The sequence below is a fragment of the Squalius cephalus genome (assembly GCF_949319135.1).
Source record: "Squalius cephalus genome assembly, chromosome: 18".
NCBI lineage: Eukaryota > Metazoa > Chordata > Actinopteri > Cypriniformes > Leuciscidae > Squalius > Squalius cephalus.
In genome coordinates, this window is record NC_137139.1 from 28,467,134 (window position 1) to 28,490,031 (window position 22,898).

Below are 22,898 nucleotides of genomic sequence, written 5' to 3' on the forward strand. Positions count from 1 at the left end.
ATTTGATCATTTTCAGGAACGAACTCTTGAATACTTTTAGCTGGTTGTTTTCGACTTGATTTTAGTTTAGTTTAGTTTAGTTTAGTTTAGTTTAGTTTAGTTTAGTTGTAGATGTGGTTTTAATCATTTCCGATTTCATTTTTATTTCTATTCTATAAGTTCTATTCATTTTCAAAATATTTCCAAACCATAAAATTCTACATAATTATGTGTAATAACTTTAGTTAATGACGTTCACTGGAATTATCAAACTACAGCTGATTGCCTATTTTATTTATTTTAAAAAGCATTGCATTGCACACTGATTAAAACAAATTACAATATTTACTGTAAAAAAAAACTGCATAGTTCTATAAACAAAGTTTCAATACTGATGTATCAAATGAACCAAATCAGACAGTATTGAGACACTCCTGAGACGACCTGATTTTATCTGCATGTTCGGTAAAGCTCCTATAATGTCAAACTTTTCCCAAGAGAGAGTCTTAAAGCAGTTCTGTAGACAGCAACCGTTGTTGGTGTGGGTGTGAGTTGGGGGATGAAGGATTGAACACAATAAGATGGTGTGAAGTGGGATGTGTTTGCAGGGAAAAGCACGTTATCAGACAAAACAAACTAAAATAACAAGTTAAATAAATTATAGTCTGTCTGGCTATGTGATATGCAACTATGTAGATGCATATACAGGTATAAATATATATCTGGGAATAATGTGTTTATTATGTGCACATTTATCAGAATATAATGCATTCATTTAATGTCAGAGAGGAACTAATTCAGTTCATTTAAATCTGAGAACCATATTTAATGTCACAAATAGCAACCATCCATACTTACTCAGTTTCAATCAAGGTATAAAATCAAAACTAGGCATGACTTCTCAGTACCATTAACTGATAAGATCATAATTTCCTCAATAACCACATTGCTTATTAAAATATAAACATTTACTTGAACAACTGCTGCTTTTATAGCACATTTGATATAGTTTTGATCTGCTAAACTGGCGACAAATGGCTCATTATAAAGATACTTAATGTGATATGAGTGAATGTCTTGTCACATTATACTTTCTTTGATGTGTTTTGATTTCAGCTTCAAGGACGTCTAGTATGCTTATCATTGTTTCCTGTTTCCTTTGTATCATTTTCCCGCTCAATGGCTGCGTCCGAAATCTTATACTCTCTTGAGAAGGTTTTTTTTTAACAAGTAATTACTTCACGACCGCTAAAAAGTACATTCTGTATAGTATGAGTGTTTGTCGTATCAATGTAATACGGGCGTACTAAATTCGCCATGTTGTCATTATCATGTGACCTACCAGCGTCAGTCGCTTCACTGCCATTCATAAATCCCGTGGCCTCATGGGATAGTAAAGTGTCCGTCGTCTGCACACTTCAGAATCTCGCCGGAAGTAGTAAGTCATCTGGATACTTTTCACCCACTCTTTTATGAGCAGTGAATTCAGACATAATTCTTTTGTCACATACTATATAGTAGGGACGTATGCAATTTCGGATGCAGCCTTTCTTTGTTACTATGGTTATTGATTAAGGACTACCACCTGTTCACGTTTAGTTCATTATCCTTGTGTATTTAAGTCCCTCAGTTTGTTCTGTTTGTATTTGGTGTTGTTTCTGCCCTGCTGATTCTTTGAGTTTGCTAGTATTGGATTACCTGACTTTACATTGTTTAATAAATACACAGCACTTCGATCAAGCCTGTGCATCTCATGTTCTTCATTAGACTTAAAGGGATAGTTCACCCAAAAATGAAAATTCTGTCATCATTTACTCACCCTCATGTTGTTCCAAACCTGTACGAGTTTCTTTCTTCTGTTGAACACAAAAGAAGATATTTTAAAGTTAGTAACCAAACAGTTGACAGTGGCCATTGACTTCCATAGTATTTTTTATTTTTTTCATACTATGGAAGTCAATGGCTATCAACTGTTTGGTTATCAACATTTTTCAAAATATCTTGTTTTGTGTAGAAATGACAACAACTTGAGGGTAAATTATTACAAAATTATCATTTTCGGGTGAACTATCCCTTTAAAACTTTGGTTGAACTATCCCTTTAAAACTTGACAGGTCTTTAGCTCCAAATCATTTGTAATGTTAAACAATTTCAGGCTCCAATTTTGAAAATCTTCATGTTATCGAAAATGTATTTACAGGGATGGCGTACAATCAGTATGCTAAAGACAGTCCCATGTAATTTCTGAGAAAAATGAACTCATTCACTTTAAAACATGTCTTTCCGACCATGTAACTCAAGCTTGCAATATTTTGAAACTCTTTCTGATTGACAACACCCACAGTACTTCTATTTAACGCTGCCATTGAAATGACTGAACAGGGTGTTGTTCCACAACACAAGCACACAATAAGTGATCATAAAGAGCGTTGAATCAGATATGCATGACACTGAGGGACATCTTTGTCAGGTACTAGGTCAGGGTCTCTTATACTGTGGGATAAACGCACAATTTGTTGTTTCACATGGATATGGTGTCATTATAAAAGCTCTAATAGAACAGAAATCAGCAGTTGGAGGTCATTCAAGGCTTGAGAGGTGAGGAATTACCACTGGTGAGTCTTATTTCAATTTCCTTCCTTCACGTATGAGTGATTTACATTAGAGCATCTTGTAATGCAGTAATCAATTGTAAAAAAAGTGACATGATCTCGTGATCAGATATTTGTTCTGCACTCTTGAACTGTATCAGGTTGCTATTGTAGAGTTGTGAAGGATGCAAGCAGACTTGAAGACCGTTTCATTCTAAGCATTGAGAGACTCACTTTCATTTATTACAGGCTTTCATAATTTTTACTTGTGTTTCGGATGCTTTTTTCTCGTTACAGTGCTGAAAGAATGGCTCAGTTATTGTGGGTATTTCTTGTGCTCGCTGTAACGGTCAGAGGTAAGCAATTCAATTCCTCATTAAATAGCAGTTATTTGACTCCATTTGACTCCACTGTATGCACACTTTTAAGTAAAATGAATCTAAGTCTGATCCACATTAGAAATTTCAGTATGTAGCATTCAATATGAAGTCATGATTTTTTTTTTTAAATGCACATTAATAATCACATATAAATATGTATAATCATAAACTAGCTAAAATCGAGTGGTAACATGGTATGTGGGTCAATGGTTTTCTGATTGCGTAACAGAAATAGCAGAACGATTTTAACATTCATGTTCAATTAGATCATGATCTAATCTATAAATATTCTTATAAAATCAAAATGTGCATAACATTTTCTCCATGTTCTTTATCTTGACTAGATACATTACCACAAAGGATCATCGGGGGTCAAGAGGTCGTGCCTTACTCCATCAAGTACCAGGCGTCTCTTCAGGTTGACAGGAAGCATTACTGTGGAGGAACCCTCATTCAGCCGCAGTGGGTGGTGACTGCTGCCCACTGCTGGAGACCGTACGTACTGCAACACGTCAGCACGACACAACACACAGTTACTCAAACGCTTTTAAAACAACAATTTATTATGAAGTTATTTCATGCAACAATGAGACCTTTGTTTTCTTGTATTTGGATAAACAGGGCCAGTGTGATTCAGGTGGTGCTGAGTGAGCACAGTCTCGCTTTAGAAGAGGGATTTGAGCAAGTAATTAGCGTCTCAAAAGTCTACAGTCATTTTGCCTACAATCCAAAAACTTTTAACAATGACATCATGCTCATTAAGGTAAGAAACATAGTAACAAATACAAGAAACTACTGATACTGAAACTCTGTCAAGAGGAATGCTGCCACAGAAATTATTTTTTGTTCGTTTGATAATTTCTCCAATATCCCTGTTTAATCTGCAATGATTGATTGATACCTGTATTTTTAACAACCTCATATTATAATCAGTGCTGTCAAATTGATTAATCGTGATTAATCGCATCTAACATAAGTCTTTGTTTACATAATATGTGTGTGTGTTTGTATATTATTATATATATGTCTGTGAGTGTGTGTGTGTGTGTGTGTGTGTGTGTACTGTCTATACACACGCACACATACACACTCACACACACACACACACACACACACACACACACACACACACACACACACATATATACTATATATATATCTGTATATATATATATATATATATATATAAAATGTAATCTAAAAATGTAAGATGCGATTAATCGATATGACAGCACTGATTATAGTGCAATTTAATGACAGCAAATAAAATGTTTTACACAAAGTTTACTTGAATATGAAAGCTGCAATTTTATTAGTTTAGAAAAAGACAAATATATAATAAACCAGTGACAGAGTACAATACAATACAATAATAATAATAAAATAGAATATACACACACACATGTACTATATCTAAACTTTATGCAACAATATTATACATGCTTAATGTTGTAGGCTCTAATTGCCTTTTAAAATGAGAAAATTATTTTGAGTCAGACCATTTCATTTCATGAATGTGAAACTTTCACATTAAAGTTCAAATTTGTACAATATATTCCTTATCTTTATTAATTCCATTGTCTTCGAAGTGTATCGTCAAATCCACTCAGCAATGTTAAATTTATTCTTAAAGGTGCAAAGAGCAAGTCTCTGAGTTTTTGCAGAACTATGCCCCCCTCTGGCGACAAATGAAACTGCAACACTGCAACTGAACGCGCATGACGTCACGCCCAGTCTCAGATTCGGCCCGAATCCCTCTTATTTATTTTACTGTACAGGATTATAGAGGCAATCGCAGTGATCAGAGAAGGGCTCATTCAGCCCATCACGCAATTGTTTAAGCATGTATGGGTTAGAAAAACAGGTATTTTTAACATGAAAAGTTGCTTAATGCACCTTTAATGAAAGATTCCACATCAATCCAGAATAGTTTTGTATGCAATGGAAAAACAAAACAAAAATGATTTCCTTGTCACCTATCAAGAAATCACAAGAATAATCAGTATTTAGTTTAGATTTATACACTGTTTGCCAAGATCTAGACCAGTTCAAGTCTCCAAACACAGAAGAGTCTTTCAAAACATTGTTTTTTTTTTTTTCGAGCAGCTTCTGGCTCTACCAGAACCAATGACGTGAGCTCTGGGGCGGGACTATCTGTTTGTTTGCCCAATGACAGATGGGGAGAGTGTTTTAAGGGAAACCTGTTTGGAAACTGTCATTATATTTGCAATTTCTGCAGAAATTACCCACCTGACATGAAGACATCTTATTTATTTTTCCCCAGCTCAGTGTTCCAGCTCAGATTAACGCTAATGTTCAGCCGGCCCCACTGCCAACCATAGACACACCTGATTTAGTCGGAGGAATCACCTGCACCGTGAGCGGATGGGGAGTGACACGACTCTACAGCTTCTATCTGTCACCGATTCTGCGTGCGGTGGATGTGGAGATCATCCCCAACTGCCAATACTACTACTACTACAGAGTCAACGACAACATGATCTGCGCAGGCTCGCGCTTCGGGGGGAAAGACTCCTGCCAGGTAATCACAGCTTTCAGTGCTAATGAGTGCAAATCTCATTTACACAACACTAGTGACGGCAAATGCAATAGAGTGCAACAGTACCAGTCCACTTTTATATCTGAAAAAAGTGTAGGGAATTTACATCATTAGCATGCTTCATTGGAGTGGGCGGATGCTAAAATGTTCATTTGGCGTGATTTGCTTGTTTTGACTCTCTGATTGGTGGAGATTTCTCTGCTGAATCAAGGGTAATGTAGTTGTTCACCAGGAATTCCGCTTTTAAAGGTCCCATGACATGAAAATTTCACTTTATGAGGTTTTTTAACATTAATATGAGTTCTTATGAGTGCCGTTGGTCCCCCAGTGGCTAGACATTTTGATAGGTGTAAACCAAGCCCTGGGTATTTTTGAGAAAATGAAAGCTCAGACGGGCGAATCTAGAAATATTCCCCTTATGTCGTCATAAGGGGAAAGGTTACCTCCCCTTTCTCTTCTTTGCCCACAAAGAGATTTTGGCCCACCCATGAGAAAATGAGCTGCGCCAGCGCGATAATGGTTTTTCCTCGAGCAACATCATGGCTTGCAAACGAGCGAAGCATGGCAGTTGCTCAGTGTTTGGATGTACAAATGAACACAAAAGTATTTTTTTAGTTCCTTCATCCGAGCCTCTGAAGAACCAGTGGGTGAATTTCTGATGTGTAATTGTTTAAGTTCAGACAGATAATCTTTCTCTCAAAGTCGTTCAATACTGTTTATGCATCAGTAAATCAAGCCAGTGACTAAAATATCAACTTCACGTCGTTTCTCTTGGTAGGATTAAAATAATCTTACATAAACTGTGATTAATGTATATACAGAAAGCAATCAAAGAACAATCCCTTTCCAATCGCCCAAGCTGTTTATCTGGACACTTGCCAAAACTCATTATGAAATCAATGACGCTGTTACGCTGCACAACGAAGCTCTTGCTGTACTTACCTCATGTTTGCATTGGTGAAATCATTAGTGAGAGTGCATAAACTGCATTGCAATAAGATCTTCATTCACGCGATCAACAGGCTGTCATCTGCTCAATCCTCATCACTGAAACCTTTTATGTGATGGGAATAGATCTAAATACTTACAGTAAACTTCTCACGATTCGTTAACCTCGATAGCTGTAATAGTAAAAACGTATAATAGCTGTAATAGTAAAAGTATTTGAGAGAGTTCCACATGTAATGCTAGCTATTTCATATGCAAGCATGTCAGCCAATCACAGCAGTGGGCGTTTACACTGAAGTCTCACAGCAGACACGCCCCTTCAAACAGAGCGTTCAAATCAGAGGCTAAAATCAGGCTAGGAAATATGCCTTTTATTTCTAAATTATTACAATTTTTGATCTTAAAAACATACTAACATTACAAGGGCACCCCAGGAAACATTATAAAATAATAAAATAATCCATGTCATGGGACCTTTAAACAAATAAATAAAAGATAGGCTGAAGTAATGCAGGTTGATGGCAAATACAATCGAATAACAACCTCATAGCCCACAGTGTCTGTTGGGGAGTAAATAAATGAGGGTTTTCCTTGCAGAATTTGACTCTATGGCCATGGACTATTACACAAAAGAAAAAAAGTTGATTTCTTGTTTTCTCAATAACTTTAGCATAATTAGTGTCTTGAGAAAATAATAATATTATTAATAATAATAAACAAACATTACTTTGGCAATTCTCTTTGGTGCAGTGTTATTTTAGTATCATTGAGAGATACTAGTTTTTAGTATTTTCTTTTTAATTTTAGTTATTATTTTTTAGTAAAGTTTTTTTAATGTCTGTATTTCTTTTATTCATTTTTATTTCAGTTTTAGATGAAAATGAGAAATGACACAACTAGCTGAAAAATTTATATTTTATTTCAGTGAACTTTTTTATATTTATTTCAAGCAACAACAAAAAAATTTTCCCAATGGTTTTAGTTTTAGTTTCAGTTAATAACCCTGATTTGGTGCAATGAAAATTACACAATTTTAGTGACACTTTAAAGGAGAACTCCGGTCAATTTTAACATTGAGACAATGTGATGTGAAAGAAATGGATAAAAATTATGTTATTTAAGCCAGTGCAAATACCTGTATTTACATCCTGTTTTCGGTTGAAGTCCAAAGTAGTCGATTGTCGAGTTCACGCGCATAGGTTTAGTTACCTATGATCACGCGCGTGAACTCGGCAATCGACTACTTTGGACTTCAACCGAAAACAGGATGTAAATACAGGTATTTGCGCTAGCTTAAATAACATCATTTTTATCCATTTCTTTCACATCTACTGCAGTCAGATTCACTCGTGTTCACTCTGAAGGAATCACTCACATGACCTGTGCACTTGTAATGACACATCAAGGATGTTAAGAGGCTAAAAGCAGGTTTAAATATTGCCCCATTGAAGTCAACAGGGTGCAAATTTTAAAAAGAGGATAACACGGTGTAGGCAACACCGATTTTTGTCGTTGTTCTCTGTACTGACAGCACTCCAAATTGACAAAAAAATGAGCTCAATGTTAAAATTGACCAGTGTTCTCCTTTAAGCCAAGGTTGTTCAAATCTGTTCTGAGCTCTTCCTGACTTTAGTTTGACCCCTCACACACCTGCTTTGTCACGGAAATCTGCAGTTTCCCTAATTTGTGATAGCACACAATCCCCCCCAAGGGTCCCGCCAATGAGTTTTCTTTGAAAAAGGGCATTCTGGGAATAAGGGTGCGGTCAACTGCTGACAATTCAGGGAGATGTTAGATGTACTCTGATATGGCACAGCTTTTCAGGGCTTTATGTTTAGACTCTTTATGTTCAAATCAAGGTGTGATGACTTTGTGAACTTACTGTAGGTACACAATAGATAATATCATCTATAGCTTTGCAAGTAACAAAGAAAAAAAAAAAAAAAAAATTGGCTTAAACTATAGAATAACAAACATGCAGTGGGATCCAAAAATGTGAGGCCATGTGAAAATGCTTCCATTGCATTGTTCAATAATACAATAATCTCTTATTGCCGTCTTTCACAGGGAGATTCTGGTGGCCCACTCATTTGTGATGGGAATTTAGAAGGCATTGTTTCATGGGGAATCGGCTGTGCTCTTCCGTACTATCCCGGTGTCTACACAAAAGTCAGGAACTACAACCGCTGGATCGACTGGATCATCACCTCTGAGGGCTAAAACACATGTTCAGCTGAATGAGGGAAGACTTTCCTTAAATCAGAATTAGGAAAAAGGATGTCATTTAACAATAAATCCTACTTCAAGTACTGATCCATTCACATGATTCCATCCAGAATCCAGAGGTTTATAGAGTAGCATGCATATTTTGAACTTTTTAAAAGCATCAAATGCTTAAAATAACTTTATTTTCTCTTTTACAGTATGTTATGGCCCTTTTTCATTTATATTGCTATGTTTTAAAGTAACACCACTGACTGAATTTGTTTCTCTTTTGATCTAAAAGCTTTTGCTTAATAGTTCACTTAAAAATGAAAATTCTGTCATCATTTACTCACCCTCAAGTTGTTTCTGAGCACAAAAGAAGATATTTTGAAGAATATGGCTAACCAAACAGTTGATGGACCCCATTGACTTCCATAGTGCTTTTTTCCTACTATAAAGTCAATGGGGTCCATCAACTGTTTGATTGCCAACATTCTTCAAAATATCTTCTTTTGTGCTCAGCAGAAGAAAGAAACTCATACAGGTTTGGAACAACTTGAGGGTGAGTAAATGATGACAGAATTTTCATTTTTAAGTGAACTATTCCTTTAAATGCTTGAATTTATGTAGGCAAATATAAACTGTGACTATGTATGAATTTCTTTACAAAACTTGTAGCAACTTGTATCAGTACAATTTAAAAAGCATCCCATGATGCACCTGGAAGAAATCCAGCTGTCGACAAGATTGATGAGACTGGCACTGTCACATTTTTAAATACATAAAGTTTACAACAAGCTCTTACTTGTGTCTTTATTGCAGTAATTTCCTCATGAGTGTTTGAACTCTGGACTGAGTAAAAAGGATAATCTTTACTCGTACGTCTGGTTACTTACAAAGCTAAGCTTTAACTCAATTAAATATTTTCTAGTATGAGAATAAATGCTTACATCTCATTAAGGTAAGTGAAAAATGTGTTATTTATGATGTTAAAGGTGCTCTAGGTAACTTTTTAACCTTAACTGAACAGCTTCGGAGTCAGTGGAATGGTTATATTACTTATTTCGGGTTGAATGGTGGTGGTTTCGCACCCCCCTGGTGCCCGAGAGCGGAAAAAACTCACTTGCAACTTTGGGACGCGGGTCGGTGTCAGGAAGTATCGCGTGATATCAGGTCTCGCGATGTAACGAATTGCTTGACGGCACTGCACACGTACACGCCCCTATTCAAGCACCGGCGGGCTAGCTATAAGCAAAGGGCAACGATAGATTGAGTTATGGCTGAGGCTGAGCCTGTAAAAAAGAAGCAGAAAGCTAGGAAATCTTTGTCGGAGGACCAACGAAAGAGGAAACGGGAGACTGACCGAGCAAGAAGTCAGACTCGAGTAAATATATCGGACCGGCTTTTTCAGAATGGTGAGAACTGAGAGAAACAGAAGCCTGCAAAACGGATGCTGATCCTGCTGTTGCACTTGTAAGTATCTTTGGAATAAACTGTGTTTAATATTTAAATTTCAAGTAATTGTGACCTCAGGATGTTTGCTATTGTCTGTAAAGGTTTTTATTATGATCGCTGTCTTTCCGTGGCAGGGGCAGCTGCCACTGGCGCCTGTCACTCGACCTGCCACCGCTATACGTGGCTGTCACTCGACCTGCCACCGCTATACGTGGCTGTCACTCGACCTGCCACCGCTATACGCGCCTGTCACTCGACCTGCCACCGCTATACGCGCCTGTCACTCGACCTGCCACCGCTATACGCGCCTGTCCCGCGACCCGTCACGGCTATATGCGCCTGTCCCGCGACCCGTCACGGCTATACGCGCCTGTCCCGCGACCCGTCGCGGCTATACGCGGCTGTCCCGCGACCCGTCGCGGTTATACGCGGCTGTCCCGCGCCCCGGCGCGGCTGTACTCACCTGTCCCGCTTTCTGTCACGGTTATACTCGCCTGTCCCGCGACCCGTCACGGCTATACGCGGCTGTCCCGCGACCCGTCGCGGCTATACTGTCCCGCTTTCTGTCACGGTTATACTCGCCTGTCCCGCGACCCGTCACGGCTATACGCGGCTGTCCCGCGACCCGTCGCGGCTATACTCGCCTGTCCCGCTTTCTGTCACGGTTATACTCGCCTGTCCCGCGACCCGGCTATGCGGCTGTTGATCTGAAAATCAAACAGTACTAGCCTAACTTATAAGATGGTTAAATTATATCACTTTCGACCAATAGGTGGCGCAGTTACGAAATCGATGTGATGTGGTCAGAGTGAGGTGACGATGACAAACCTTACCAGTGGCATTACAATAGGCAGATTTATTCTAAAGTTATCAACATTTTTGGAAAATATGTATGGCACTGTCTTGAAATATTTTGAATAGGCTATCCTTTGAATTACAAAATAGGCTACAATGAAATAGCTTGGCCGTGACTAACGTCTCAGTAGTCCAACAGTATATAATGTTGGACTACTGAGTTAGTCACGCCCAAGCTATTTCATACTAGCGCTGCAAGTTTATAAGATATACATGACAGATATACAAAATAGCATGCAGTGAGGTTGGCTTGAGATAGCCTATTATTATTATTACTATTTAGCCTATTATTATTATTATCATCATTATCAATATTATTATTGGTAGGCTATTATTATTATTATTATTATTATTATTATTATTATTATTATTAGGCTAAGCCCGCCTAGCCTACTACTATTTTGTGTAGGCTACATGTAGAATTACAACTAGCCAATTTATTTAACCGTGAGTGACATGCGCATAGGCCTATAGCCTTGACGGGCGCGGGACCTGCACATATAGCCATGATGACGGGTCGCGGGACAGGCGCGTATATAGCCGTGACAGGCGAATATAGCCGTGACAGGCGAATATAGCCGTGACAGGTGAGTTTAGTTGTGACAGGTCGAGTGACAGGCGATAGCCGTGACGGGTCGCGGGACAGCCTAGCCTACCCGTGACCATGGGTGGCGCTAGGGAGGGGCTAGCAGGTGCTTCAGCACCCCCAAGAAAGACCAAAGCACCACGATAGCACCCCCAAAAATAATTTCTGGAAGCAATTATATTCAGGCTGTATTCTATGAAAGCCCTGGACCGCATTTTTAAGAAAAAAAGAAAACATATCTTGTTATTTCGAGATATTAAGTCGTTATTTCAACATAATATCTCGTTGTTTCGACATAAGAAGTCGTTATTTCGACATAATATCTCTTTATTTCGACAAAAGAAGTCTTATTTCGACATAAGTCGTTATTTCGACATACTATATGTTATTTCGACATAATATCTCGTTATTTCGACATAATAAGGGGACATTCTAATCTGCATTAAGCCACATTAAGCGTTCTTATAATGGTTTTCTATGGGCGGAAAATGCTTAATGCTTAAAGTTTAATTAAACTTTGCGTTCATATTCTGGGCTCATCTGAATTTTTTTGTACATAGCATAGCCTACTTTGTTATGATTTTAGTATCATAATGAATAATAAATGCACGCACAATTATCCATGAACTTGATTTGAACAAATGCCTTTCAACTTGTGTGTGCACAATTCAGAATTCAGGCCTACTATACTGTTAGCCATTAAATAAGCGCATTTAGTTTCATATTTGTAAAAATATTATAGTATTATTTTTTTCCATTTACGTTGATTTATGAAAAGTGAACATACTCGCCTGTCCTGCTTTCTGTCAAGGTTATACTCGCCTGTCCCGCGATCCGTCACGGCTATATGCGTTTGTCCCGCGACCTGCCACCGCTATATGCGCCTTTCCCGCGACCTGTCACGGCTATATGCGCCTGTCCCGCGACCTGCCACCGCTATATGCGCCTTTCCCGCGACCTGTCACGGCTATATGCGCCTGTCCCGCGACCTGTCGCGGCTATACTCGCCTGTCAGTCGACCCGTCACGGCTATACTCGCTTGTCCTGCTTTCTGTCAAGGTTATACTCGCCTGTCCCGCGACCCGTCACGGCTATATGCGTTTGTCCCGCGACCTGCCACCGCTATATGCGCCTTTCCCGCGACCTGTCACGGCTATATGCGCCTGTCCCGCGACCTGTCGCGGCTATACTCGCCTGTCAGTCGACCCGTCACGGGTGACTCATGATGACTCGCCTGTCCTGCTTTCTGTCAAGGTTATACTCGCCTGTCCCCAGTGGTGTAGTGGTAAAAAAAGAGGTGGGTAAACTATAAATTCTGGTGGACCACGACATGGTCACCCGGTAAGGTGGGCCACTGCCTACCGTTGTATGTGTATCCTGATGACATCGCTATAGGCTATCATTTGATGGTACTACCAAGGGTATCACTGGTTGTTCCCTCATCATAGGTCACACAATCACTATTCAATTCATACATTAATCTAAGTTCTTGTTAAAGAGACTCAGAAAGGAATAATATGGTTGAAATCTATCAAGTTTAGTGGGGACCGGGGACAGTTGCAACACTTTTTGCATTTTTCTCAGTTACTCAGACTATTTGGACTAGACCAACCAAATTTGTACATATTAAACTTATGTCTGCCAATTACCCATACCATTTAAAGATGATTATATAAGACATATTGTTCACAGTATTTATTTGAATGGAAGAAGTCAGATGTTGCAACTGACCCCGACCCAGGGACGGTTGCAACATGTTAAAAATACCTTTAATTTCATTAATTAACTTAAGCTTTTTGTCTCAATGAGCATAGAATTTTGAAAATATTAACTGTTTTAGGCCTACTATAATATTATAGTATTATTTATTTCAATAATATTATTGTAGTCTTTTTTATTTATTTAGTCATATTTATCAAATAACAGTTATTGAGTTTTGTTTGTTCATGTGTAGAACATAGGCCTACATAGATTCAGTGTGCAGGAGTTACAGATGCTGTTCAATCTCTCCATATTTCAGTGTCAGACAGGAAGAATTGAACAGTTTGCAATGCAACAAACTTTTATTAAACATGCAATTTATATCTTGTTGCTTGCAACCGTCCCCAACCCTATCAGCCATGACAGAACATCATGTGCCTGCTAGACACACTGACTTTGACACATGCTAACCATGCCACTTAGAAGTCAACAAAACAATAATTCAAACTAAGTAAGTTTAGTTTAATTCATACAAAATTTCAGGACAGTATGACAAAAATATATCTCATGAAAATGTTTACTTTCATACCTCCAAAACAATTTTTGTTCAATAAATGCAGCAGCATATGTTGAATATGTCTACTGTCTTTTTGGAGGGGGGAGGGTCTAACTGTATGAGTATGAGTGTCATCACGCTAGCTTGTTTCTGATTGGAGAAAAATGACATGTTGCAACCATCCCCATCCATGTAGAGGGAAAAGTCTTTAACCTGGTGCAGGCTTGATTCCCTCTGAATCTCTTGCACAGTTGGGTTTTGACATGCTCCCTACATTAAACCAGCTGCCTGTAAATCACTTTTTTGCATCGTTTTATTGATTTCCTGTTGCGACTGCGATCAAGTTTCATTCTCGCGCAGCTTGTTTAGTAACATCACGAGCGTGTGTTTTCTTCTACGTGTGTGCGCCGCCGTTCTCTTTGTTCCGTGTGTGTGTGTGTGTGTGTGTGTGTGTGTGGCGCGCGCTGCGCTCTCTGCTCCGTGTTTGCGCGCTTTTCTGCTCTGTAGTTAACGGCCCAAATGCTCGAATCATGTGCCGATCGGCGATCACGCACTGGAAAAGCAAAGTCCGCTCAAATAACGTGACATTTAGAGGTGGATAAACGCAATGTAGAGGTGGATAAACGCACTTTGGAGGTGGGCAAACGCTATTTCCAAATTTTGCGAGGTGCGTAAACGGCGTTTACGTGCGTTTAGCCTCCACTACATCCCTGCCTGTCCCGCGACCCGTCACGGCTATATGCGGCTGTCCCGTGACCTGTCGCTGCTATACTCGCCTGTCCCGCGACCGGTCACGGGTTTATGAGGCTGTCCCGCGACCTGTCACGGCTATACTCGTCTGTCACTCGACCCGTCACGCCAGGGGCGACGCCAGAGAATTTTTAACATGTGCTGAGGGGGTGCTAGATCATTGACAGGGGGAGCTGTATTTAGGGGGAGCTAGGTATATACTTTATATATATAGGCTACATACATAAATGAGCAAAACTTGCCCACTAAATATTTAGCTTAATATTAAATTATTTTATTGACCACAATTAAAGTTTTAATTTTATTAAATTGAACAAGCCCACCATTCAGCATTCAATCAAATAGTTTTATTAATAATAATGTTATTTCAACATAATATCTCGTTATTCCGACATAATATGTGTGCGTGCAACAAGCAGCTGTGCATTTGTAAATCCGGTGACGCGTGCATTGATTTTTATTAATAAACTAGTGTTTTCTGACAGCGTCGGCTGCAAATATGAAGTTGACGATCGCCATATTCGTGAACGCGCCAATAGAGAGAAATGCACATAATGGATTGATTACATAATCAGAGAGTAGCCTTTTTCTTTTCGTTTTGAATAATTTCGTTTAAAGACATTTCAAGCTTTGTGTATTTGATGTATTTCTCGTGTCTGTGTGAGGCATACACTGAGTTTCGTTAAGTTAGGATGAGATGCGCTCGAGTTCACGTGCAATGCAAGTGACCGCGCGGGCGCCTCCATGATTATATTGTCTGATATTTGCTGCTTATTTATCCAGGTAATTGGTTGATGAAAAATGTATTAAAATTAAGATACAATTTATACAAAACGAAATTCACTTTAAAGAAAGGCTTTCTACAAAACAAAAGTTAATGAAGTGGTCAAAATCATGTCTGACCCGCTCCATGTCTCTCCATTTGCGCATCCTCTTACTCGTGCTGCTGTACTATAGCCGTGACGGGTCGACTGACAGGCGAGTATAGCCGCGACAGGTCGCGGGACAGGCGCATATAGCCGTGACAGGTCGAGTGACAGGCGCGTATAGCGGTGGCAGGTCGAGTGACAGGCACATATAGCCGTGGCAGTTCGAGTGACAGGCACGTATAGCGGTGGCAGGTCGAGTGACAGGCACGTAAAGCGGTGGCAGGTCGAGTGACAGGCGCGTATTGCGGTGGCAGGTCGAGTGACAGGCGCCAGTGGCAGCTGCCCCTGCCACGGAAAGATTTTACCCTTACTGCGCTGTCTGTTAGGGGCTTACTAGTAACGTTACGCTAGATACTATAACTTTGATGTTAGCATTGTCATAGCAAACACGTTTGATTTCTGTAGTTGTTTGGCCGTTCCTCTGTCGGTTTTATTTGTGTAACTTACACTTTTATTTTATGTCACTAAGTCAACGCGTCTGATAGTAGGCAATATCAGACGCGCAAAATGTTGCACATATCATGATCGAGCTAGAAAAAACGTTCTGATGTTTTCTTAGACAAGCAAAGGTAAACCATCATTCTACCAGATGAACTTATAGACCTTGCTAATATAACTTTAGACAAATATTAGCCTCCGATATATATATTTTTTTTATGCTCATGCCCATTCTCCCAAAAACAAACAAACAAACACGAAAGCAGTAGTTCGCCTCGTTCATATCGTTCGTTCCCGGTAAAAAATACTAGTATGCATGACAACACAATAAATAAAAAAATCGCCATCAGTTGGAAAGAAAGTATTGCTTTACTTGCCTCGGTAGACATAACTGGTTTTGAAATAGCCGGTTCCTCTGCTCAGCTAGGTTGACAGCTGATCAGCTGGGTTGCTCGTGGCAAGGGGGGAGGGACAACAGTTCGTTTTTACGACAGAGTGTTTGAAAGCATTATACTACCAGACACTAGGGGGAGCTCGTAGAGAAAAAACACTCAGACTTGCATAGTGTCCCTTTAAGCGTGCTCTGTCTAATGATTGTTAGAACGGTGCAATGCAGTCCTGTTTGTGAAAATCTGCTGTCGTAGATTTTTCCCTAAACCTAACTAAGTCCTATCTCATCTGACCTAAGTCTACCGAGGACGTCTCCAATCGACGTTCTCCCTGGGCCATCTCCAATCGACGCTTAATAAATAGTCTACCGGGGCCGTCTCCAATTGAAGATCCCTAACGTCTCCAATCGACGTTTAATATATAGTCTACCTAACTAACTTGCTTCCCTAACTAGCTTTCTTCCTGCGCAGGAATAATCGACAAACAGACCTTAGCAAATGTCCTTTAAATGCATTAATCATGGCCGGAGGATCTCTCGAGCAGTTCTCAGACTCAGAGAATCTCCCCCAAGAAGAAGCAAGGCCGGAGGATCTCAGACAAATTCCATTGAGAATCCCACCAGCTAACATGAATACAACAGTTTTTATAGAATAGGGAGGTATGGCAAAATGATATGAATTTGATTGGTTCTTCATATGCAAACCCTTCTGTTACTAGGTAAGGAAAACTTTGTTTTAATGATTACTTCATTGTTAATCACGAGGTTCAAATTTAGTCATCTGTCTAGTTTCAATTCCCAAATGTGTCATTTATACACTCACACAACCAAAGTAAAAGGGATATGGCAACACAACATACGACATTCAAAAACACAGGACATAACGTTATAGTACATTGTGTTTCAAAGTGTTATCATGTTAGGCCTGAAAAAGGAAGTAAGGTTAGATGTTAGAGACATGGTTAGTTTGATATACAGTTTTCTATTTTATCTATTAAAAATCCACCACACTGCCTATATCCCCACAGGAGGGAATGTATATGACTAAAGTAAATGGGAATTTTGCAATGTTCAATGTCCACAGACAATGTTCTCAGAATGACTCCACACAAAGAGTCATTGCATCACTAATTTCCTCCTTTAACAGTCTCTCTCTCTCTCTCTCTCTCTCTCTCTCTCTCTCTCTCTCTCTCTCTCTCTCTCTCTCTCTCTCTCTCTCTCTCTCTCTCTCACGCACACACACACACAAACACATACATTCACAAACACATTAACTTGTGACTTGAAGCCATGCAGTGCCTGTCTTTTGAAACAGAGTCTCCAGTCAGCAGAGTTATGGATAGCTGGAGCCCACAAGAGCTTGTTCAGAAATCTCTGGAAGCCAGAAATCTGGCGTACTGTCCCTACAGCAAGTTCAGGGTTGGAGCAGCTGTCTTAACAAGCAATGGAAGCGTGTTCACAGGTGGGACACTCTTATACACTTCTAAAAGATAAGTGTTGTTACAGTAGGTATACTGAAAGCTACAAATACATGTATACCATTTAAAAGCTTTACAAATACATAAATAACATTAAAAGTTTGTTAATGTATTAAAATATTACAGTTAGTTAATTTGCTCCAATGGATAATGGTTAATGGATGCTCCAAAAGGAAACCAGACAGGCAATATGAGACATATGTATGTATATAAATCAAGATTACATCTCTGTTTTTTCATGGTTCATCAGTATATGGTGTTGTTCTGTTAACAGGTTGTAATGTAGAGAATGCATGTTACCCTGCTGGATTGTGTGCTGAGAGGACTGCTATCTCTAAAGCTGTGTCTGAGGGACATACCACCTTCAAAGCCATCGCAATTGCCAGGTATTTTGAGATATATGTATTGGCTGAAGTATAAGTACATACTGTTGAGTAATATTCCTGGTGTACATTGTGTTTTGTGCAGTGACCTTGAAGACCGGTTTATTTCTCCATGTGGAGGATGCAGACAGGTCATGAGAGAGGTTAGTTCTTCTAAAAATGAAAGATTACACTTTATTTTGTGGTGTCTGTTACAGACAGTGTAATTATGCATTAAAGTACTGCGTAATAATAAACTACATGTACTTATTGGGGTTTGGTTTAGGGTTAGTTGCATGTAATGATGCATAATTTATAGTTATTACTACAGTAACTACGCTAAAAAAAGTAGCATAAATTTTATGTTCAATCAACTTGTGTGTTTAAGTAATTTCAACTTTAATTACATTAAACTGACTTAAATGTCTTGTTTAACTTTTAAAAAGTTGAAAAAAATTGATTTAGCTTATTTTGATGAGTTAATGCAATGTAAAAACATTGTTGTCAACTTGTTGTTCATATTATTATTATTATTATTATTATTTTACAGTGTACATGTAACGTGTAACAGGGAAACAATAAAATAAAGTGTTAGAAAATAAAATCATTGATAATTGTCATTGTAATTATTATTACTAGAATTGACAAAGACATAAAAACTTGTAGTTACTCTGTGACATGCAAAAGCAAGTCATCAGTCAGAACATGACCGAAACATGAGTCAACAATGACAAACTGCACATTTAGAAATAAAAGAAATTGTGAAATTTTGGTGTGGCTAAGAACAAAAAACACTCCCTAATTCCATTAGAATATTGCAATAGAGTAATGCACAAATTATTTTTCACCTTTCATTAACACTGTCAGTTAACAGACTGGATTTGTTTTTTGCAGTTTGGCTCACAGTGGGACGTTTATCTTGCAAAATCTGATGGATCTTACAAACTGATGACAGTGGAGGAGCTCCTGCCGTGTTCATTTGGCCCTGAAGACCTGAGAGCAAAACCATTAGACTGAGGACTTTAAGAAACAAAGCTGAAATTATGATGCCATGTTACAAAGCAAATGTGTAGGATAGATATATTTGTAATGTATTGAATGGATGTATGGTTCTATTATTTCGCAATGAAAACATAAAGTAAATGTTTAAACTAATAATAAATAGTTGTGTGGTAAATAATTGACTCGCTGCGTCAAGATTATTTATACTTTTATTTTAAATACATGCCACCTGGACTTTTATTGTGAAATACGTGCCTTATGACTTTTATGTTGAAAATTGGTCGCCGACCAATCAGCATTACATAAACACTGTCCTTGAGAAATAATCTTTTTACAGTCTATGGAAAAATGCAGGGAGAAGTAAAGGGGGCCTAATTGTTTTTTCTGTCAAGGCGAAATTTAGTTGTTTATTTGGCTCAAAATGTCAGTGAAACATGCTCTCGGTCGGGGGTTGGAGCTGGCGAGGTCAGTTCTCCAGCTGGGTCTCTTCAAACCAGCCGGCCGTGTGGCAGCGAAGTTCCGCGGTGAGCGACTGCGTGTGTCCCGGCCGACCCGCACCGTTCAGCCGCAGACCTTCTTGCCTGGCCGGTACCGCTTCTTCCGCCTGTCTCTCAGCGGGCTGGCCGCCCAGCTCCAGTCCGGCGCTTTTAGGAGAGTGATTGGGGTTGGCTCACCCAGGAACAGGGCTGTTTTCCTGGCTTTTGGGGTGGGTTTAACCCTGATTGAACAGCAGTTGGAGGAGGACAGGACAAGCGTTGCTGTGTGTCAGAAGATACAGGTGACCACAGCATCCCAGAAGAACACAACAATGACTACAGTTGTAACGTTATATCAAAAGATGATGATGATCATTGAGCATTCCTGTAGCTCAAACAGTAGAACATGGTTATGGGTTTGGTTCCCAGGGAATGCATGAACTGAAAAAATAAAATAAAATCTTTGAATGCAGATGCTTTGGAGCACAGCCTGAAGTTTGGTCTCTTTTTAAATATGTCACTTGGCAGATTATTGCTGAGGTGAAAAAAGTTTTAAAAAGTGAACCTGAGTACGTTTTACTCTAAAACTGTGTGAAATTTACTGAACGTTTTCAATAGATGAAAAAAAAAATGACCGAACTGTACCAGAGGGTTAATATAGTATTACATTTCATATTCCTTGTTACACATAATTAAATGCAATTGGTAAAATAGTGAAGGAAATGACAAGTTATTAAACTAAACTGGTCATTAGTTGTCATAAACTACTTCGAAAAGTACTAAAAACTACCATAGTAATATCAGGTTTTTACATGCCATTATTGATCAAATTATTATCCTGAAAATTCAGCTTTGCATCACAGAAATAAATGATAATTTAAAGTATAATAAATTGAAAACCAATTATTTTAAATTGTAATAATATATCACAATATTAAATTTTTTTCTGTATTTTTGATCAAATAAATGCAGGCTTGATGAGCAGAAGAAACTTCTTTCAAAAACATTAAAAACAGTAATGTTTCCAAAATTTTGGCCTGTACTGTATGCATTTTTATGCACTAGATTTGGTATTTGTTCAAAGGTTACATGCAATTTGTGGGATGGTTTGTATTTATTTGTGAAATATTATCTAGGCTCATTTATTTATATTTGCAAAACACAATGCAAATGTGTTACTCCACTGCATTGACCTTTGTACTTGCACATTGCTTTCTGTTTGTTTGCGAGTCGAGTTTTCCTTTGCATATCAGAATAAATTTGTTTGCGAGTCGAGTTTTCCTTTGCATATCAGAATAAATTTGCTTGCGAGTCGAGTTTTCCTTTGCAAAGCAGAATAAATTTGCTTGCGAGTCAAGTTTTCCTTTGCATATCAGAATAAATTTGTTTGCGAGTCGAGTTTTCTTTTGCAAAGCAGATCGAGTTTGTTTGCAAAATGCTGGATTTGTTTGTTTAATTATGCCACAATATAAACTCCATACCCTACCCTTGAAGCCATGCAGTGCCTGTCTTTTGAAACAGAGTCTCCAGTCAGCAGAGTTATGGATAGCTGGAGCCCACAAGAGCTTGTTCAGAAATCTCTGGAAGCCAGAAATCTGGCGTACTGTCCCTACAGCAAGTTCAGGGTTGGAGCAGCTGTCTTAACAAGCAATGGAAGCGTGTTCACAGGTGGGACACTCTTATACACTTCTAAAAGATAAGTGTTGTTAGGTATATTGAAAGCTACAAATACATGTATACCATTTAAAAGCTTTACAAATACATAAATAACATTTAAAAAAAATACATATTTAATTTGCACATGCTAAATGGATGCTCCAAAAGGAAACCAGACTAGGATTTATATATAAATCAAGGTTGCATCTCTGTTTTTTCATGGTTCATCAGTATATGGTGATGTTCTGTTAACAGGTTGTAATGTAGAGAATGCATGTTACCCTGCTGGATTGTGTGCTGAGAGAACTGCTATCTCTAAAGCTGTGTCTGAGGGACATACCACCTTCAAAGCCATCGCAATTGCCAGGTATTTTGAGATATATGTATTGGCTGAAGTATAAGTACATACTGTTGAGTTATATTCCTGGTGTACATTGTGTTTTGTGCAGTGACCTTGAAGACCGGGTTATTTCTCCATGTGGAGGATGCAGACAGGTCATGAGAGAGGTTAGTTCTTCTAAAAATGAAAGATTACACTTTATTTTGAGGTGTCTGTTACAGACAGTGTAATTATGCATTAAAGTACTGCGTAATAATAAACTACATGTACTTACTATAGGGTTATGATTGGGGTTTGGTTTAGGGTTAGTTGCGTGTAATGATGCATAATTTATAGTTAGTAACTACGCAAAAAAAAAGTAGCATGAATTTTAAGTTCAATAAACTTGTATGTTTAAGTAATTCCAACTTTAATTACATTAAACTGACTTAAATGTCTTGTTTAACTTTTAATAAGATGAAAAAAAATTGATTTAGCTTATTTTGATGAGTTAATACAATGTAAAAACATTGCTGTCATAACTTATTGATCATAAATATTTTTTTACAGTGTACATGTAACATGTAACAAGGACACTATAAAATAAAGTGTTAGCAAATAAAATCATTGATAATTGTCATTGTAATTATTATTTCTATAATTGACAAAGACATAAAAACTTGTAGTTACTCTGTGACATGCAAAAGCAAGTCATCAGTCAGAACATGACCGAAACATGAGTCAACAATGACAAACTGCACATTTAGAAATAAAAGAAATTGTGAAATTTAGATGTGGCTTAGAACAAAAAAACACAAAATTGCATTAGAATATTGCAAAAGAGTAATATACAAATAATTTTTCACCTTTCATTAACACTGTCAGTTAACAGACTGGATTTGTTTTTTGCAGTTTGGCTCACAGTGGGATGTTTATCGTGCAAAATCTGATGGATCTTACAAACTGATGACACTGGAGGAGCTCCTGCCGTGTTCATTTGGCCCTGAAGACCTGAGAGCAAAACCATTAGACTGAGGACTTTAAGAAACAAAGCTGAAATTATGATGCCATGTTACAAAGCAGATGTGTAGGATAGATAATGAATGGATGTATGGTTCTATTATTTCGCAATGAAAACATACAGTAAATGTGTAAGCTAATAATAAATTCTGAACTGTTGTGTGGTTAATAATTGACTCACCGCGTCAAGATTTTTCGTACTTTTATTTTAAAATACATGCCACCTGGGCTTTTATTGTGAAATACCTGCCTTCTGACTTTTAT

The 22,898-nt window shown here is 38.3% G+C and overlaps 5 protein-coding genes across 7 annotated transcripts in view; 3 read left to right on the forward strand and 2 right to left on the reverse strand.

Annotated features, from left to right (window-relative positions):
* Positions 1-906, reverse strand: part of LOC307146282 (trypsin) — a gene marked incomplete at its 5' end in the record, with an annotated part of 6,731 nt that extends 5,825 nt beyond the window's left edge. The window contains one exon of the mRNA XM_079850181.1: positions 888-906. Coding sequence (XP_079706307.1) covers positions 888-906 — 19 coding nt within the window. The remainder of the gene's footprint in view (positions 1-887) is intronic.
* The window catches only part of LOC307146410 (integrator complex subunit 11), a 229,447-nt gene that overhangs the window by 171,833 nt on the left and 34,716 nt on the right, over positions 1-22,898 (reverse strand). The window lies entirely within an intron of this gene.
* Positions 2,257-9,449, forward strand: LOC307146021 (trypsin). 2 transcript variants are annotated; one of them, XM_079849743.1, is made up of 6 exons: positions 2,257-2,577; positions 2,868-2,926; positions 3,295-3,445; positions 3,572-3,713; positions 5,235-5,492; positions 8,526-9,449. In XM_079849743.1, the coding sequence occupies exons 1-6, from the start codon at positions 2,420-2,422 to the stop codon at positions 8,676-8,678; spliced, it is 921 nt and encodes a 306-aa protein (XP_079705869.1). In that variant the 5' UTR covers positions 2,257-2,419; the 3' UTR covers positions 8,679-9,449. The 2 variants fall into 2 exon arrangements, with proteins under 2 accessions (XP_079705869.1, XP_079705870.1); XM_079849744.1 differs by having other exon boundaries at positions 2,519-2,594.
* LOC307146437 (cytidine deaminase-like) lies at positions 17,553-19,506 on the forward strand. Its single transcript, XM_079850429.1, has 4 exons — positions 17,553-17,783; positions 18,074-18,185; positions 18,268-18,325; positions 19,056-19,506. Exons 1-4 carry the CDS (start codon positions 17,612-17,614, stop codon positions 19,176-19,178), a joined length of 465 nt encoding a protein of 154 aa, XP_079706555.1. The 5' UTR covers positions 17,553-17,611; the 3' UTR covers positions 19,179-19,506.
* Positions 19,454-22,874, forward strand: cdaa (cytidine deaminase a). 2 transcript variants are annotated; one of them, XM_079850431.1, is made up of 5 exons: positions 19,454-19,941; positions 21,161-21,307; positions 21,551-21,662; positions 21,745-21,802; positions 22,527-22,874. In XM_079850431.1, the coding sequence occupies exons 2-5, from the start codon at positions 21,181-21,183 to the stop codon at positions 22,647-22,649; spliced, it is 420 nt and encodes a 139-aa protein (XP_079706557.1). In that variant the 5' UTR covers positions 19,454-19,941; positions 21,161-21,180; the 3' UTR covers positions 22,650-22,874. The 2 variants fall into 2 exon arrangements, with proteins under 2 accessions (XP_079706557.1, XP_079706556.1); XM_079850430.1 differs by lacking the exon at positions 19,454-19,941 and having other exon boundaries at positions 20,532-21,307; positions 22,527-22,801.

Excerpts from the sequence above, each read along its gene's own strand:
- LOC307146021 (XM_079849743.1), top strand. The coding sequence starts at position 2,420 with ATGCATGACACTGAGGGACATCTTTGTCAGGTACTAGGTCAGGGTCTC. Across the intron at positions 2,578-2,867 it reads GGTCATTCAAGGCTTGAGAG|TGCTGAAAGAATGGCTCAGT; the intron begins GTGAGGAATTAC and ends TTCTCGTTACAG. Across the intron at positions 5,493-8,525 it reads GGGGGAAAGACTCCTGCCAG|GGAGATTCTGGTGGCCCACT; the intron begins GTAATCACAGCT and ends CGTCTTTCACAG.
- LOC307146437 (XM_079850429.1), top strand. The coding sequence starts at position 17,612 with ATGCAGTGCCTGTCTTTTGAAACAGAGTCTCCAGTCAGCAGAGTTATG. Across the intron at positions 17,784-18,073 it reads CAATGGAAGCGTGTTCACAG|GTTGTAATGTAGAGAATGCA; the intron begins GTGGGACACTCT and ends TTCTGTTAACAG. Across the intron at positions 18,326-19,055 it reads GCAGACAGGTCATGAGAGAG|TTTGGCTCACAGTGGGACGT; the intron begins GTTAGTTCTTCT and ends TGTTTTTTGCAG.
- cdaa (XM_079850430.1), top strand. The coding sequence starts at position 21,136 with ATGCAGTGCCTGTCTTTTGAAACAGAGTCTCCAGTCAGCAGAGTTATG. Across the intron at positions 21,308-21,550 it reads CAATGGAAGCGTGTTCACAG|GTTGTAATGTAGAGAATGCA; the intron begins GTGGGACACTCT and ends TTCTGTTAACAG. Across the intron at positions 21,803-22,526 it reads GCAGACAGGTCATGAGAGAG|TTTGGCTCACAGTGGGATGT; the intron begins GTTAGTTCTTCT and ends TGTTTTTTGCAG.